The following is a 19,846-nucleotide window of genomic DNA, read 5'->3' as shown; positions in this document are numbered from 1 at the left end:
ATTTAGATTTTGTTTGGGACAATTCTCTAACTATTTTCTAACGTAATTTTTTAGTACAATTTTTTTTTAATAGTGAAAAAATAATTGTAAAAAATGGTCTCAAAGAAGAGATTATTTTGTGTGAACACTACACCGTCCGGAGGGGAATCACAATGCACACCATCACCCAGTACACAACGGGTACATAGCCGCAATACACAACAAAGAGATGACGTGACATGTTATGATTCGCTAATTCGCCTCTGGATGGTATCCGTATCTGCACAAAATTATTTCACCCCAAACAAAATCTGACATAAATAAACTCCTTATCAACAATGAATGGTGCATCATACATTTATATATTATATCTATAAAATTTCAGGTGCAAAGCACACAAATCGACCAAAAAAACTTGCTAGGAGGGCTGAGAAAGAAAGCTCGTGGATTGATCAGTACAACTCGCAGCGAGAGAAGAGTTCTACTGAGGGCTTCCTAAAACAGGAGATGTCTACGAAGCCCAATTGGAACAAAGCACAAAGCGGGATGAGTATCAGAGGATATCTGGAAAGAAGGGGATGTTGTTCAAGGCCAGTAAGAACAACTTGTTGCATTTGATGAGCCCTAAAAAGCGTTCAATGAGAGAAGGAATTAGCAGTGTCGAGCTCGCGGTTTGAGCTTATCAAGTCACGAATTCAAGTTCAAGCTTATACTCAAGCTCACTCCACTCCTATATTAAATCAGCTCGGATCGTAAGCTCGTTGAACTATTCAATTAACTTAAATATACTTTATCTTTTATAATTAATTTATATTAAAAAATTCTAAAGAAATGAAACTACACAAATTAAATTTTTGCGTGTATTCAGATCAGTCAATGAGGAAAGAAGTAATTTACATGCCAACATACTGATCAATTGCCATCGTTGATTAACTCCGCCAATTAGAGGATAGCTCCAACTCCACATCCTCCTCCCACCAAGTAGCGTTCTGCAACGCGACGTTATGCAAAGCACAGATTAATAGAAAGTCATTATAAGGATATGAGCAGAAGGCTTCCTTGCGTTATTCATCTATCTTTCTACGAATACTTAGAACATTATAAATAGCTAGGAAGAAGTGGGGCACCAAACCTTGTATCCCCTTCTAAGAAATTCCAATGAGCTTCCTTTCTCCTCTTTCAAACCGAGGACCATTAAAAGTTCTTCTTTTGTCTGCCATTGTTGATTGCCAGGTCAATCATAAGATTCATAAATAAATCATTATTGCTTTTTTATAGAATAACTAATGCTTCGTTTGTGGCGACTTTTTTATTGATTCTTAAAGCGGTTTTTTAATACAAAAAATTTAATTTTTATACTAAAAAGTAACTTTAAGAAGCCGTAAGAAAGCCGTCCCAAACGAAGCCTAAGTGTTATTACCTCCCCAAGTGTAAACCGTGTAGCACTTTCTGCAATGCAAGCATAGGAGCCATCAGACTGTTTAAGCATAACCTGCCAAGGTCCTAAAAAAAAGAGTTGCCATTACCTAGGGAGTACTTTAGCTCCTATTTAAAGAGTCTAGTTACTAAATCAGTTCTTCTATATAAATTTTTATGTGGTCTGAGATTATAAAAATTTTATGATTAATGCAATTCTAATTCATCCAAGAGCTGACTATATGTCAAAACAGCAGTCGGAAGAATAAAGTACATTTAGCTTGAGCATGAAGAGGATAAATGAATAAAAGTAGAAATTTGAAAATTTCATAAACATTTTAATCCAAAAATCTTGATGAAAGATAGTATGAGATCTCTTGAATAAACTGAAACCCCCTCTTTGCTATAACTTGATCAAACCTTGATCCCACCTTAGACCTCACAGGTGTAATGGCTGTTGTCCCAGAGCCGGGCTAATTGAACTAATTTGATATGAATCTTTACTTATTCTGATTTAATTATTAATTATAAATTATAGAATGTCTAACCAACTGTAAATAAGTTTAGTAATTGAAGTGGAGAAGAGAAAATCATGAGGCAACATGTTCTTTGGAGCATTGCAGTCTTGGGAACGGTGGGCTGCAGTATTGTCTTCTCTGTTGAGAAGAAGATTTGAAGGAGAGTTGCAACACTCAGAATGGGCGCTACGGCACTTAACTCTCGGGTTAGAGGAATCTGGGTGGATCTCAAATATTTTGTGGAGCGTTGCCATACAGTGCCAAGTCAAAAAAGATGTCTTTAAAATAAAATATCTAAATCCATTTCTCATTTCACCTAAATCTCCCCCTAACCCCCTCACTTTGTCAAGAAGGAAGAGAGAAGGGAGAGGAGGAGAGAAACAAATGACAGAGGTTTAGAGGCCGTGGAGCTGAATTCATCCATCAGGCCAGTTAAGAGTTTTGTCAGGCGCGAGGTAAATTTCTAAACACCTGCTCTGATTTCAATTCCAAATAAATAATAAGATATAGGCAAAAACATACTTTTCTTGGGTTTTATGACATTTCTACCGTATAACTTTTTGTATATTGTAGCATATTTTATTCTGGACACTTCGACTATAAGTTGAAATTTTATTTGTTGATTTTTTTTTAATAATTTTTATGCTTATTGAATAAATGAGGTATTTTTTATGTTCATGATAGCTCTCTAAAAGTCTTAAAAAGCTATTTTGAATGTTCTCAATGGGTAGATTTTTACACATACATTATTACAAAATGTTGGTAATTATGAAAGTTTATGCATCATTATATGCATGCTTTTCTTGATCTCACTACTAGTTTCAAAATTAAGTTGACCGCACACGACGAATTTTAAAAGCAAAGAGAACAGCATCACATGGAACTCGCTCGATGTGCGTCGATCAAAAACCTAAATCACTAAAACGGGGCCTTTGAACCCGTTCTCTCGATTGTAGGTGGCAGGACCGAATCCTTTACTCCCAGCCTCCGCCCAACCCACCCCACCGATCTCCTGCCGTCGCGCCCTCCAACCAGTCGACCACCACCACCTTTTCTCCTTCTTCTCCCGCTTCCCTTCTTTTCTTCTCCTTCCTCACATCTTCCTCCATTTCTCTTCGTTTCTTCTGCCTCATCATCTTCTTCTTCCTCACTTCCTCTTCCTCATCATCTTCTTCTTCCTCAAAACCTAAAAAACCTTAACCCTAAAAAAAAAAAAAATTCCTCCCTCTCTACACCTCAAATCTATACCCCCTTCATAAAAAACCTTAACCACAAACTCCTACCCCCTTCTCCATCAAAACCCTAGCCCTAACTTTCTCTATCTAGAACTAGCGAGAGAACATTATTTCGCTCTCCAAAATTAGAGAGAGAAACTCATTTTCTCTCGCTAGGCCACCTCCCTAAGCTCTCCCTCTCTGTCTCCCCCTCCCTTTAGCTTCTCCTCTCTCTAGAAGGAAAGAAATCCCGATTCATCTCTTATTCAACACTAGAAAGAGGGATATATATAAACCTTGTGCTTTGTGCCACGCCATTACCTCTGTCGTCGCCATCTCCATCCTTGCCACCGCGCACCTTGAGGTATAACCCGGACCAGCACTAATTTTTTTCCTATAAATTGCAAAAGTCTAAAATGTAACGCATGGAGCATGAAAAAGAGGAACCTGTGCATGCTTTTCTTAACCGGCGAACAAAACTCATAGGCAACACTCGCGACGAGCCGAGAAAGCCTTTGGCATGCTTTTCTTAACACGATTAGGTGAGAAACACTAAGTATCCGTGATTGTCTATCTTGACAAACAGGGAAAGGCTATTATACCATCGATTGTGCGACTGCATTTTGTTGACAAATAATATCACATGTAAATGATTATGATCAAGGCCCACCGACCATATGATTTTGCCGCCAAATGATACTACTAAATTACGGTAAAGGGGTGAGCTCGTATGTTCCCCAATAGCTCTAAACCCTTGAATAATGAATCATATGATATATTTGATAGGACACAAAGCCCTCTGTTAGCTAAGATTGACTTAGATTTGTCCCCTTAAATAAACATTCATCCCAAGTCCACAAGATCCCCTTTAACGAAGCAACGTATGGCTGCCGACAATAATCCTTTGGTCAAGTTGGGTTGACTACTTCCTCCAACTAAGTAGACTAGGGATTACGATAGCCCCGGACGACAAAACCATGAGATCTTAATCAGATAGGCCATCATTCTCCCATCACCTGGTTTAAGTATACAGTGGTGAATTTAAAAACCTAAAAATTAAAAATTTAAATCATAAAGCTGCTGCTACTATACGCCGGGTACTTAGTGCCTATCAAACAACCAGTTTTAATTAAAAAAATTTCTCGTTATCAGGAGGAATAATTATGCCTTCTATAAGGAAACCATAACCCAGATTATAAAGTCCTCACGAAATGAGGGCGAAATCTCTGAGTAGTGTCTTATATAAAAATACAATTTGCCTTCTGAAAATTTACACCGAACTTAACCTCGTTAAAGCTTGCCTTGCCGAAAGAAAAGGACGCAGAGAGGACGAGGTGTGATTTTTCGGGAGCTTGCGACTTTAAGTCATAATTACCTGCTAGAACATTCAAATTGCATAATTTATAACATGACATTAGATAAGTTTTGAAATCAAAAATGTTTTATATACTTTCTAAAATGTTATAAGATCCCTATATATATTTTGCAAGTGAGACGAAGGAAAAAAATTATACCCATGTTTGGGCAAAAAAGTAAATGGATTAAAGGTTTTCAACTCATTGACACGAGGAAGTCAAAATCATTGAACGCAAGGAGGTCAAGCTCGTTGCCATATAGAGAGGGAGTATTAAAGTGTGGTTGCTAGAGTGGGATTGTGCATTTGGGATGAGAGAAGCATTGGCCGTCTAGGGCATGAGGAAAGAGTGCATGAAAATAGTATAGGTGGTGAGAAACAAGAAAGAAGACAAGGGAGCAAAGATTGAGACGGCAAGTGAGACTGAAAGTTAGAGAATAAGCATTGCAGGAAAAGAGAGCAAGTTCAAGCATGAGGAATCAAGGAAGATGCACACTGAAATTCATGTGAGTTTGTGGGGTTTGGAAACTGCAAGAGCAAGTGGGAAGGCATAGATTTTAGATGTAAGAACAAACATATTGGAGAAATTTAGAAAAGAGATTTTCATTAAATAAATAAAATAGAGCAAGTGATACAACGTGGAAGTAGGAGATGTTCGTGAGAGTTGTACAGAATTAGATTAGCGAATTATACAAGAACTTTGTTCTCTTTTGGTTTATTTCTTCGTTTATTTCTTTTATGGTAAAAATATCTCTTACATCTATATGATATTCTCTTAGCACATTATCACTTTAAAAATACATTTCTACATTTTGATCATTCGAATTTAGATGAAGAAAATGTCTTCATATAATTTCACCTTTTATTTAATATATTCATCATAGTTAAACCTATGGCACATAAATATCACTTGATCTTGCGGCAATTGATTATTAATTCATATGCACTATAAGCACAAATTATGCACTCAATCCACATTTTATTTCATCTCATTTTACATCTATATGATATTCTCTTAGCACATATCAGTGTTGTTAAATTCAGAGAATTGGAAAGGGAAAATGCTTAATTTTATTGCACAAAACTATCCCTATTTATAGATCTATACAAGATAACTTAATAAAGAAATAAATAATTACAAAATCATGCATAATTGCTCTAATATAATCCTTCCTAAATTAGCCAACTAAATATGGAAGGAGATCAGCGTGATCCAGGTGAGCCTTCCACGGATTCTCATTCTAGCCGTGGGATTAAAATGCCAAGAGACAACTGGGATTTAACAGGTGAGTCTCCCACGGATTCCCATCCTAGCCGTGGGATCAAAATGCCAATGTACGGCTAGAATTTAATAACTCTTAAAATACATTTCTAAATTTTCACTAACCAAATTTAGTTGAAAAACAATTTGCCTTCATCTACTTTCGCAAACTTTTACATAATAGATCCATGACAGTTGAACATATTACATTGAAATAGCATTTGATCTTTGCACCAATTGATTATTAATTTTATATACACTACAAAATATAAATCATGCTCTCAATCCTTATTCTACTTCTAATTTTGTTGTTACTTCAAAACAAAGCCTCACTTATCATTAGTATCACCTCAATATATAGCACATTATAGGATGCTTCTGAATACTGTTGTAAGCATATCTATAAACACAAGAAGATAAAACTTAATATTAAGCATGTATGTAATTATATTGTGATTGAGAACTCTTTGGACACTCCACCACCACACCTTCTAACAAGTATTACATAATAGCTAATGTTAAAAACTTCATAATAACTTTAACACACATTTTGTCTTCAATCACACTAAATTAATTTCAATAACACTTGATCATATTTTTAGGAGTAAAACACTTGTGTGAAGATCATGCCATTGTTTTATAATTTTCTATAATTTGTCTAAAAAATAAGCACCAAATCTATCTTATCATTCTGATTTTTGTTACCTTTAATTGGATCAAGAACTACTTTTAATCACCACCATTTGTTAATCATTTATATTGTTGAAAGAAATCTCCAATGAACAGCTACCAACTTATAGTAATGTAAATTATGCTTCTTTCTATGTGATCTCATGTTTAAGCAATATTTAATTTTTGGAATTTAAAGTTTGGGTTTGATTTGAAGCAAAAAATTTTAGCCTGCAAAGAATTTAGAGCATAGTAATACGCAACGCAAAATACAATAATCAATTTCAGTGGCTTTACCAAAATGATTAAATAGGGCTCCACTAAACTCAAAATGCATCGAACTTGAGCAATCTAGAACTCATTATTTCATCCATCCAAGGTCCCTCAACCCCTGCTTTCTCACCTTAATCTTGGCCATCATAATTTAATTTTGAAACTTCTATACAAGATTCATTTGGTCAAGAGTTATCCTCGCCCTTTTCATCTCACAAAAAAAAAGCAGAATGGACTATTTTACTAAGTCGGTGATATATATATATTTTTTTAGGTCGGTTATAAATATGTAGTGAAAAATTGGCCTTCACTAAGATGGCCTCTTTGTTCATAAATTAATTATTTGGAGATGGGATCCAAGTCACACAACTACTTTCTATACTATTCTTTATACAAATCATAAGTTTAGCTGGCAACTATTGATGAATAATTAACTGGCAAATACATCAAAATATAAGCAATACTGCCTAGGTATATTTATCATGCCAATCATCACAAACTATTTATTATTTGAATAATATCACTGCCTACCAGTAGCTTATTACTGCAGAGCAAGAGGGATTACGGCTATAAAAAAAACCTCAAATTATGAAAACTTAATATGTTTAATTCAAAAGCATTTTACTCACCAGGATACTGACGAAATAAGGCTCCATCATAATTCACCACAAAGGGCGGAACTGGTACAGTCTTCATATAAAGAAACAAAGACATTAAATACTATAAAAAGACAATCCAGACAAGCAAAATAAAACAAGTACCTTAGAATATTCTCTCGTTCGAATATAGAATACTGGTAAAAATTGAGAAAGAAACCGGTAATGCAGGTCTTTTGTTGGGAATCCCAACAAACCCAAGTCAGAACTGCAACAAACAAATCAGGAGATTTGAGCAGGGACAATGCGTTTGATTAATGCTTCAATCCAAAAAATACATCATATGCTGCATACCGCAAGGTATCTAGTTCCAAATTAAAAAGAATACTTGGGATGGACACAGCATATCTCTCCTGAGAATTAAAATTCGAGAAAAAAAAAAGGATTGAGGATGAATCAAAAGCAAAGGGCATGCTTATAACAGAACTCAAATGCACTTAATTGGGATACTTGAGATGAAAATGGTACTGCACCAAGCCTTTGTTACAAAGCCTAAGCCATATTTTCAAAGAAAAAAATCCTAAATAAATCTTCTTGCATGATATGGTATCTGTACTTGTGATAAAGGAAAGCTGGTTGCTTCTTCAATTTTTTGACAGTAAGAAAAAATTTAGTTGCTAAATCATGTACCAATTATACGTATCAACAGGTAGCATCAATGCTGATGGGGAATGAAAAAGTACTTGGAGAAGGAAGAAGTAAAAAAAATTTATGCATCAAATTCGTGAAAGATAGTGACCTTACTAGCAAGTTTATCTAAAGAGCAAAGCAACATGTGACTAAGAATGAAGAGTGTAGAAGAAGAGTAGAGAAGAATTAGGATCTCAGACAAGTAGAAAATTCCCTGCTAATCCAAGAGACCTCTTTTGAATTGATAAATCATTTTTTATGTTTTAAATAGTGCTCATTACCCCTTATAAGATTTAGGGGCTACATAAAGGGTTACATTGGAAAAGATAAAAAATACAACTCTACACAGATTGCATATCCAAAACTATACAATGCTATACACACGTCACCCTGTAATGGATGGGAGAACTGGGATGGAGGATTCATCTCCGGGCGAGTGTAGTAATGTCTAAATGGCATAGAGGGCGAGATCCGATGTGTTGTGGGCTGGCGTCGGGTTGGATGAGTTTTGTAGTGGCGGACCGGTTAGACCTTATTATCTTACACTAAGCTAAGGATCTTCGCAGGAGAATAGGTATGAGTGTTGAGAAAATTGGGGTTCGATGCGGTGCTGAGCATAAGTGGTACAAGTTATACTCATGGGATGAGAGCCTTCCTATAACTGACCTCGGATGAGGGGAGATGGTCCTGCACTAAGAGCTGATGACTAAGGTAGCAGCGAGTGGTAAGTGATCTGCCTGATACACCGTCATGGACTCGCCCAGTTCAAGGCAAATTGCTTGCTTGAACGTTCTCTTGTTGGTGAACACCTTCATCATGACCTAGACATAACTTGTTAAGACATCTATGAAGGTATTTATACGTATATATTTAGTTCATTGATTCACTCAGCCTTTTGACGGGCAAATAATGAAAGGGACGAGTGAATGAAATTAAATGTGATTGAATCATAAAATAAATGTGTATTTACTGCCTTTTTTCTACTATCTGTGGCTACTAGACCCAAGCCACTACACCCACTTTTTCCATGGTAAACAACAAGCAGAAGATGGAAGTAAGGAAGTTAGGTAGGTCATAAGAGCAGGTTGTCAACAAACAATACTTTTTACAACAAAGAAGCAATTGGTGCCATGAAGAATGGCTAGTTGGATTGCTAGCAGTACAAAGTCGTACTCTTAATCAGTTATGGGGCAGGGATTTTCAAGGAGGGATTTTCTCACTACAACATAAATTCTAAAAGCATATTAAACTTCATTGAGGGAGTTGTGATCCAGTAGAATTGGGAGTTGTGATCCAGTAGAATTAAGCCATAAAAATACTCTTAATCAGTTATGGGGCAGGGATTTTCAAGGAGGGATTTTCTCACTACAACATAAATTCTAAAAGCATATTAAACTTCATTGAGGGAGTTGTGATCCAGTAGAATTGGGAGTTGTGATATCATAGAATTGAGCCATAAAAACTCAAGGGCCGTCTACAAGCATGTATAAAAAGCACTGCACCAAAAAGATGTCTATACAAGCGACATTGGATTGGCAACCCTTATGAGTCAACTAAATTACTTTTGGTTGTACATCAACATACACTATGTATAAATACACTATTTTGTCTTAACTATACCATTTGATCTAGGCTAAAGTAGGGCTAAATATGCCATTGGGGTTAGGGTACACTCATGTCAAACTACATTAAGTAGGTGTCCTTATTTAATTCAAGGAAGGCTATGGAATTAATAAAAGCAAGGGGCACCAGGATGTTTTATCATTTTGAGTTGAAATTCTTTCTTTAGTATGTGGTGCTAAAATCCTAACTTTTCCACACTCCAAACCATAAAAGTTAGCTCTCCCTCCCTCTCCCACCCCTTCCGCCCTCTCGCCCCCCTTCTACCCATGCCTGTCTCTACCAAACCACACTTTCACTGAGAAATAATAAATCATCCATTAGGACCAACAATTAAAGCCATTGTTTTTAAGCATCCAAATAAATTGGGCGGTCATTATATCGTCCACTCCAAAGTGGATAAGGCATCAACCCATGATGCATGACACTCAACGAACTAAACATTCCAATCAGTTTAGGATTCACGCCCACTTATTGTGTCGGCTATTTGGAGTTGTCTTTAGGGAGCACTTAGCAATTCTAGCCATAACATATGAGTGACTTCTTATTCTTTATGCTATAACTTTTGTAAATCTAGTCTTTTTTTCCGAAGAAATTTCTTCGATGTAAAATTCTGTCAAGTGTGAAGTTTGAAGAAAACTGTGTGTGGGTACACCGTACACCTACCTGACTCGTTCTTTTCTTTCACTTTATTTTTTCCATCACCTTACTTTCTAATTATTCTACTTGATTTGTTCACAATATGGAGAAGTGATCAGTAGTTGTCGGAGCCACCAAATTTGGTTATCTAAATCAAACAATGGGATCAAAGAACTACAATGAGTGGATGACCCTATTGATAGGAAACACTTGGATTTCCAAGTGTTTCACACCAAGAACCAAGTAGATCTAGGACGAAAACTGCTGTCCACACAGGAAAACAGCCAAAAACAGTGGATTCGGAGAGAAAAACGAAGGAGAAAACGTAAGAGAAACAAAGCAAACACTTTTATTTAATAAGTGATGAATAGCACTTGCAAGATACAACTTTCCTTCAATTCGAGAGGAAGGAAAAACTCTCCAAATCTCTAGCCGTAGCCTAGAGCCCAAGAACACAAACCCTAGATCTCAAAAAAAGATTCAAATTCAAGATAATCTAAATCCCTCCCAAAACACCTAATTAAAGACAAAGGAATATTACAAATTACCTAAACACCCCTTAGTTCAAAATATTTCCCTCCTAATCTTGCATTGAGCCCATAATGGGCTCCACAAAGTTTCCGCCCCATCTCTGGCTTCCGCTGGGTCTATTCCGTCGCCTGGAATAGACCCGGACCGGTCCCTCCTGGACCGGTCCAGTCGGCCCCTCCTGGGCCGGCGTAACACCTATCTCTCGTAATTCTTGTAATTTAAAGTTTATCGTTTTCAAGTCTTCAGTATTCTTAATCTGCATCTTTAATTGATTGTACTTTTATTTTCTATAACTGACCCGCATTACATGTTAAATATAAACTTTGCAAACATTACCTAGAAATCCTTAAAATTTAAATAATAACTAATAATCGTTTTCACCATCTAACATGTCAAGGTTTCGACTGTATATTTATATCTTGGATTAGAAATTGATGCCACGCATCATGCATCAAGCAGCGCTTATATTAGTTGATTGGATGGCAAGATGCTTAATGATTGGTTACATAGCCACGCATCAGTAAATGAAAACTATTTAACATGTTATTTTATTTTTGTGAACCAACTTTCTACGCAGAAATATGAACCGATGATTAGAATAAACTATTATAAAATTAAAACATATTTCTGTCTACTACGATTGTTCAATGTATGGGCCAGGGGAAAAGATTCAGTTCCATTGTTGTGATGGGAGGTCATACATTTGAATCATAGAAACAACCTCTCAATAATACACAGACAAGATCGCCTAAATCAACCCTTCTTCAACTCTGAATTGGTGGGAAGCCTTAAGCCTTAGATAACTGATGAGGACATCCATAGGAGATTTCGACATACTTATCATCGGCGGAATAGTAGATCGACGGCTGCGATTCATAGTTTCTTTTATGATGTTTTAATGCATTTCTTTTAATTATTTTTCAGTTTTTCACTTGTAGCATGAGGGCATTTGTGCCTTTTACATTGTGCTTTGGAGGCCTATATATGAAGGCCTAGTCGTCGTATTTTTTCTCATGATGATTATGAATGAAAATTACAATTTCTTGCTAGATCTCTTTGTGAGTTCTTGAGAGGAGGAACCCTAGGTGAGGGTGAGAGCAATACCTGTCAAACTTGGTGGATTCCTAGGTTCGCGATTCTTCGATTTCTTCTTTCTCTTTTACCTTCACACCAATTTCATTCCACCACCGGCCGGCCTCCCCAAACCCCTCCCCATTTTCCCCTCCTAGAGTCGACCCTACCCAACCCGACGGCCACCCTCCCCCGCTTGGCCGCCCAAGCCGCCGGCCCCAATCCACCCGCCGGCCACCAGCCGTCGGCCTCCCCAACCCATCCGCCCCTCTCCACAAGTCCAAACAGTCGGCCCCTCCAATTGATTCCCAATTTTAAAATTCAAATGCCCATTAATCACTTTCCTAAAATGGGTTTTAGCTAATTAGGAAAGCTTCTAATTGAAATTCAATTAAGCAATTGAATTCAAATTCTTTCCTAAGGCTATAATTTAAATTAGGAAACCTCCCTAATTTGAACAAATCTGAAATTAAATTCAGATTTGTGTCAAATTTTTATTTCCTCCCTTGGGGACCGCATGTTTAATGAAATTAAACTCTCTCCTAGCCCTATATGGCCGGCCACCTCTCCTGGATCCCCTCTCTCTCCTAATTAATTCAAAGCCTCCATTAAAGCTCCCTAATCCCTTCCTAAATATCTCCAAATAACCTCCTTTCTCCATGCATGCCGCCGGCCCCTCTTTGGCCTCCAAAATTTTGAAATCTAGTTCTTCCCTCCACCCCATTATTTCCTTTAATTAATTACCCTATTTGGATAATTAATTCCAAAAGGAAAAAATTAAAACCTCAAACCCCCTTCACTAACCCTAGCCGTCCCCTCCCTCATCCTGCCTAGCCCCAAACCGCCGTCCCTCCTTCTCTCCCGACCACCAAGCGCCAGTCCTCCCCCTCCAAGGCACACAACAAAGAGTCCTCCCATGTCCATGTATGGCGGATTCGGAAGTTAATCATAGATTCATTTACAATTTTCAAGAGGAAATCGACATCATTCAATCACCTTTCTTCGATCCCGGATTTGGATCTGAAGGCACCGTCGAAGAATACGTGGAACGTATTCTCTTTACTTTGGCGGACATCATCGAAGAGCAACAACCTACAGGATCGTGAAAGATCGCAGGACGACCACCCGTCTCTCCAACTCCGACCAACTCTCCGTTGATCAAAACCGCCAGCATCCTCCGTCTTTCAGTAGCATCACTAGGCTTGCTAACCTTCATCCTCCGCTAACCCTACTTCAAAAGAGTGATCGAGAGGGAAACTCGAAGGTTCTATTTATTAAGTGCCGGATTATTGTTAATTGCATATTTGTCTTGCTATCGTCTTGTTATTGTCTTGAATCGTTCTGTTAATCTATCGTGTAACCGCATACTAGAAGCAAATCAATAACTACGAAAACTGAAAATCCTAACTTAGTGAAATATTAATCTTATAAATTCATTGCTAAAACAAATTTCTTAATAAAATCCTACAATTTCGTTATATGTTCCACATCAATAACCCTCTTTGTAGTAGTCAAACCTAATAATTTTCCTAATTTTCATAGAAAGACATCATAAATTGCATAAGACACTCCAACATTTGCTTCAAAATTGATTCCAGAAATAAACTGAAAGCTACCTCAGAATAATTTTAACTAGTAACAACAACAATTAAATTGATTTGAGACCACTCCGCTTTATCACCCAACAGACTTCAATCTAAGCCATCATTTGTACCATGTCCTTTGATGTTGAGGCAAACTTCTGCTATAGAAAAAGGATTAAAACTTGGTGCCATGGAGATCAAAGATGACAAGTTGGCAGGGGACAAAACAATGTAACAAGTAAATTTAAATCATGCTTTTCAGATCCACATATTTACATAATTATCTATTCCTCCAAGTGATATTTCACTGGAATCCAAAAAAGAAGAATTTTTCTCTTAAAATGCCATAAATTACGTGATTAGGATCTCTGAGTTTAAAATGTTGCTACGTACCACATACTTCTCAATAAGAGAAAGATCTCTAGTGCTACAGTTGATAAATACAAACAAGGAGGGCGGCTCATTTGACTTCCAAAGATCTAATAAACATAAATAGAATAAAGTTAAAGAAATAAACAAAAAAGTTAACAAGATATGAAGATCTATATTAACTTTTATTTTTGAGAATATATGAAGCATGTACTAACTGAATTTAGAAAAGCATTAAAATACGTCTTACTCACAAGATCAATTAGAAAGAAAAATCGGCCATCTAATTCATGGCATGCAAGTATGGTTGTCAAGAGTTCAATAAGTCATTATAATTATTGGTGGTAAAGCAAATGACAACTAATCTTTGGTTGCAGAATAGCAAGGTTTAGCATAGTAAAGATAATCTTCCTAGCAATTCTACTAGATAAATTCCAACCTAAATGAGTGGCCCTCCATTAGACCAAAGAAGTTGCATAATAAAGAAAGAACTTTTCTATCTCATAGTTTAAATCTATTTTGTATCTAGGGAATAAATTTTGTGGGTCTCTTCATTAGGCCAAAGAGGTTCCTACTTGCACTAGCTAGCCATTTCAAAAGGACAACACACTAGTCAAAGTAAAGACTGCAACTATGGTAAATTTCCTCTAGACTACTATAATATGTAGATTTGGGCAACCATTGATCGTAGCTTTCACCACTAGATCTTCACTGGCAGATGAAAAGATGAAGATTGCCAATGACGAATAAGCATCGGACCCAAGAATGCTTTAGTAAGTCATCTAAAGACCAATGGAAGCTTAATATCCACAGAAAAAAAGATATTTGAGGAAGCCAATAAATCAATTTTATAAATCCTCAAGAAATCCTGGAAGGAAACAAAGGAAAATGCATATATGAAACCTAGGTTCTTACATTACTGCTTCAAAAATTATAGGGGAAACCCTTTGCCCTCACTTCAGACATGGAAGCTATGGTTTTAGACTAATACAATTAATGCATTGCCTAAGAAGAAACAACAGCAAAATTCACTAATGAGTGGATGAGGATGGATATAGTAGAAATTTGAAAATGATCAGAGCCGCTAACAAATCAGATTCATCAGAAGAAGTCTTGTTAGCACAATGATAAGACGGGCAGCACAACAATAATGTGTTAGACCGGCCCATCCTGGGCCGGTTGGACCGGTCCAACAGAGATTGGTCCACTGCTACGCGAGAAGGGGGAGCTTCCTGTGGACCCCCCTCGGGGAGCACGCAATTAGTGCCGCATTACCAGCAACAATGACAGAGGATTGGGAAGTGATATTGGAGCCCCTCGAGCTTATGGGGGTAAGATCAGATCAAGAAGGCAACAAGGAAGTGTTGATTCAATGGAAGGACCTCCCTGAGTTCGACGCGACTTGGGAGCCGTTTGAAAGAGTGAAAGAGCAATTCCCCTCCTTTCACCTTGAGGACAAGGTGAGTTTTTGGGAGGGGAGTAATGTTAGACCGGCCCAGGATGGGCCGGTTGGACCGGTCCAACAGAGACCGGTCCACTGCTACGCGAGAAGGGCTGGGCGGAAACGGCAGCAAGAGGCGAAGCTTCCTGTGGACCCCACGTGGGATTAATTTTGATTTGGGAGGGAGAAATTTGAATGAGGGGGCTGTTTTAGGAAATCCATTATTGTCCTTTATGATTATTTTTGTTTAATTAGGAGATTGGGGGGAAAATTAGGATCATCTTGAATTTGAAGGAGAAGTTTGAGATCTCTTGGTGTTCTTGGGCTCTAGGGTTTGCTAGAGACTTGTGGAGAGTTGTTCTTCCTCTCAAATCGAAGAACGTTGTATCTTTCTTTGTTTTGCTTTCATTGCTAGTGAAATACAAGTCGTTTCTTGCGTTTTCTCTCAGATTTCCCTGTTTTCCTGCTGTTTTCTCTGCTGCGGACAGCAGTTTGCTGCTGTAAATTTATTGGTTTGGATTAGAATTACTTGTGAACTAAGTAATTCCTATCATAATGCTGGCAAAGTCTTTCTTGCCATGGGATTTACTTTTGAGGAAAAAAAATCCAAAAAGAAATCTAAAGGAGTTGCAAAGCTAACACCTGATTGGAAGGGTTATATATTATGGAGACAGTTAAACTTGGCGCATATCGTTTACACATGAGTGAAGGTACCAACCTTCCTCAAACTTGGAAGGATGATGATTTAAACCAATTTTACACATGCAAGTTAAATTACAAAGATTTGAATCATTTTCTTAAAGAAATTCTGAGTTAATATAATTTTAATTTTTCAGCTAGAAAAACTTCCCATATAGACCATAAATGAGATCCGTAAAATAAATAAAGTTCAATGAGCAAGGGATTTACAATGCCATTCATACAAGCATAAGATTTATTTCTAAAAAATGACGGCATTCATCATCATCAAATTAGCCTTTTCCCACTATTATGGGTCAACTTTAAGAACCTTTATTCTTCATTCATTCTTTTTGAATGTTGTAAGAGGTGCTAAACCAGCCAAATCTTTGTGCACAAGCTGTATCCATGTTACCCATTCTATACCCATTTTTCATCTTAATCCTTCATTATTCATTTTGTCATTCTGTCCACCCAATTTATTGATGTGCCTTTACCTTTCACTTTATACGCTCAAAGCACCTTTATGTGCATTCTGTTACCTTATTTACAATAATTTTACTTCCACAATTCCTCTACCATAATCATTTCTTAGACTATCATTCTTTTATTTCGCCCCTCATTCATCTTAAAAGTTTCATTTCTTTGGTGCTCAACTTGGCTTTCCATGTATTATTTTCAACACTTGGGCCCATACAAACCAACCAACCTAGTTACAATTTTATAAATTTACATGCGAGCCTCCAAAATATTAAATTATCATAATATAAACGAGACATTTCTCTATTATAATCACTAAAATCTTAATTTTAGAATTTGCATATTCTTTTTTCCCCATTCTTCTATATAATGGATTCAAAATAATTAAGCATACCCACATAATAATAATTTTATCTTAAAAAATATTAGCCGATAATTAATAATACCACATATGCTAAAAATACATATCACATACTTATTCTTTGCACAATTAATCCTAAACTCTGTCAAATAAATATTTTATCCATTTTTTTTTAATTTTCTCTTATTTAAACAAATGTCTTACTAAATAAGACATGAATATTGTTTTCTCAAAATGATGGTTCTAAAAGGCTTACTAAATCTAATAATCTTGACAAGAATGCTGTAAAAAAGAAGATAGCATTTACTGCATTTCCTTCAAGTAAAAAATGGAGCACGCTATTAACCAGTGAAAAATATTGTCAATAAATTAACTTGTCAGGCCAAAAGCCTCCCAAGAAAAGGGCTTAATCTAGAAAGAATTTACATGAAATATTAAACTTATAACTCAGAAATTCTGTTAAAATACTTTTATAAGTAAACACGTGTATACTCAAAGGGACTAACCTTCATTATAATCTGCAAAATCAAAATCCAGTGTGTTTCTTATGGACTTGAAGAAGCTTGTCACAGGCCCGCTTGGCACATCATCCAACGAACTAAGTGATACACCATTAATCTAGAAGAATACAATGTTGAATTAGAAAGTGCCATACAATCGCAAGGATGAATAAAAAAACAATGGCCGCTAAAATTATGGAAAAATTCATAATTAACCTGTACTAAAAAGGAAACAAAGCAGTGTGCATTAGACAACGAAAATGCACATCATCCAACGAACTACGTGATACACCATTATATCGAAGAATACAATGTCTATTAAGGAATTAGAAAGTGCCTTACAATCGCAAGTATGGATGAATAAAAAAAGCAATGGCCACTAAAATTATTGGAAAAAAATCAAAATTAACTTGTACTAAACAGAAACAAAAAAGTGTGCATTAGACAACGAAACTAACTGCATACCGTATCTAGTGCCGCTTTGAACAACTGAGAAGCCCGGCGCTTTTCTGGTTTGTCAGGGAATACCTGACATTATGAAACATAAAGGGAATAAACAGAAACGTCATAAAAGCAATTTCAAAGATTAATAAACTAGTGTGCTTTCTACATTATTAAGTGTTAAAATCTCAACAACCGTCCCGTAGCCCTTGATCCCACAGACAGCATAGGGATTCGTGGGAGGCTCACCTAGATCATGTTGTTAAATCTCAGTTGTCCTTTGGCCCACGGCCAGCATGCGGATCTGCGGGAAGCTCACCTAGATCATGTTGATCTCCTTCTATATTTGGGTTGCTGATTTAGAAAATTATATTAGGTAAATTATGCATGATTCTAAAACTATTTGTTTCCATATTAAGATATCTTGTATAGATTCTGATGGCCCTTGTGGTTGTTATCATATATATATATATATATATATATATATATAACCAATGCAACCTTCATTGCTGCCATGCTTAACATAGCATTTATTGCTACAATTTGCCACCGCAATGTCTAAATCTAATTTCTCCCAAAGCTTTGACCAAATGAATGACTCCATGGTGCACCAAGGGACCAGATAACTCTACTTTTATGGTAATAATTACCAAGCTGAGAATACCAGCTTGAGGAGTGTTAAAATCCCAACTATCCCGTAGCCCTTAATCCCACGGATAGCATGGGGAACCATGGGAGGCTCACCTTAATCATGTTGTTAAATCCAGTCGTCCCTTGGCCCACGACCAGCATGGGGATCCGTGGAAGGCTCACCTGGATCACGCCGATCTCCTTCTATATTTAGGTGGCTGATTTAGGAATGATTATATTGGGGCAATTATGCATAATTCTATAATTATTTATTTCCTTATTAAGATATCTTATATAGATCTATAAATAGGAATAGTTTTGCATGATAAAATTAAGTCTTTTCCCTCTCTAATTCTCTGAATTTAACATTAAGCATGTTAAATCTCATCACTGGACTGGACTGGCCTAGGTCAATGGAGGCCCAAAAACTTTCACCATAAATGAAACCCATCTGACACTCATGCTATTCTTAGAATGAATATTTTTAAATTTGCATGTTGAAAATGTCCACAATTAATCATACGTTTTCATCTAAATATAATATACTTCATACACAAATTTATTTTTCAACCAGGCAAAGCAATGCCTATCTATAGGTCCAAAATCATTTCCAAAACCCACCTAGATCTTTTCAAGTATGGCCTGCTCATTAATCATCTAATGACAATCTATAATTCATGTGGAGGACCTAAAGACTTCTGAATCAATTTGGCCATCTTTTTTTTTTTAATGGAGGCAAGATGTAGACTAGCTTGAAAAAGGAATAAGCTCAGTTTGTTGGGATATGGTTTCAATAAAGCAAAAAAAGAGGGCTTAATTTTCCTTTCCTCTCAATTGATCACTCTACCTGGCTTGCTCCCAACAAAATACCCTAATTTTCATTTGATGTAGACAAAGGGGGGGTCAACTCATGTCAAAAATAATTAGATTTTTGGTTTCCCTTGAGTCTACTATTTGAGCTGAAATTTTAGCTCATTTATGAGCTGGACTTTAATTCATTTATTGAACTAACGGTTAGCTCATTAGCTAACATTTTAATTCATTTATTATCTTACTTTTTATGTTTTTTATGTTTGTATTCATGTTTGGCTCTTGGAATTCCAAACCGGCCTTTGGAATTCCAAGAATTTGCTTTTCCCATGAGGTGACTCCTTGGTTTCCTCCATGGCTTATTGTTTTTTGTGCTTTGCCTCTTGGAATTCCGGCTGGCCGCTAGTTTTCCCGTGCCTGGGCTCTTTCCCAAGGCCGTGGCCCCTTGGTTCCTGCTCGGCCTCCTTGGCTCCCGCGGCTACCTCTTCGGTTTCTTGGCTTGGGCTGTTTTTGCGTGAAAAGCATTTGGGTTTAATGCTTTTGATGCTTAGTTTCTTGTGTTAAATTTAATGTTAGTGTCTCTTTGTATTCCCTTTCATACCTATATATATGGAGGATTTGTAATGTTTGAAGTTAGTTGAATGAAATGTTATTTTTGGAAAAGCTTTAACCTGCGGGTTTGCTTTGGAAATCCTGCGGGCTCTTTCCACCCTTTCTTCTCG

At 36.7% G+C, this 19,846-nt stretch overlaps 1 protein-coding gene across 4 annotated transcripts in view; it reads right to left on the bottom strand.

The window, feature by feature from the left end:
- Positions 1-401: 401 nt before the first annotated feature.
- Positions 402-19,846, bottom strand: part of LOC110112854 (protein LOW PSII ACCUMULATION 3, chloroplastic) — a 47,225-nt gene continuing 27,780 nt past the window's right edge. Inside the window, exons 4-13 of one of the 4 annotated variants that reach the window (XM_020845221.2) lie at positions 17,709-17,771; positions 17,250-17,361; positions 13,808-13,893; positions 7,635-7,693; positions 7,446-7,548; positions 7,314-7,374; positions 1,400-1,482; positions 1,112-1,192; positions 877-968; positions 402-603 (exon numbers count right to left, since the gene is read on the bottom strand). In XM_020845221.2, coding sequence (XP_020700880.1) covers positions 909-968; positions 1,112-1,192; positions 1,400-1,482; positions 7,314-7,374; positions 7,446-7,548; positions 7,635-7,693; positions 13,808-13,893; positions 17,250-17,361; positions 17,709-17,771 — 708 coding nt within the window. In that variant the 3' untranslated portion in view covers positions 402-603; positions 877-908. Of the gene's footprint in view, positions 604-753; positions 969-1,111; positions 1,193-1,399; positions 1,483-7,313; positions 7,375-7,445; positions 7,549-7,634; positions 7,694-13,807; positions 13,894-17,249; positions 17,362-17,708; positions 17,772-19,846 lie in introns of those variants that run through there. The other 3 variants (XM_020845220.2, XM_028691617.1, XM_028691618.1) reach the window with 3 other exon arrangements.

Source organism: Dendrobium catenatum, unplaced genomic scaffold (genome assembly GCF_001605985.2).
Source record: "Dendrobium catenatum unplaced genomic scaffold, ASM160598v2 original_scaffold_27042, whole genome shotgun sequence".
Taxonomy (NCBI): domain Eukaryota; kingdom Viridiplantae; phylum Streptophyta; class Magnoliopsida; order Asparagales; family Orchidaceae; genus Dendrobium; species Dendrobium catenatum.
Note: the sequence above shows the minus strand (reverse complement) of the source record. Positions and strands in the feature narration are given on the sequence as shown.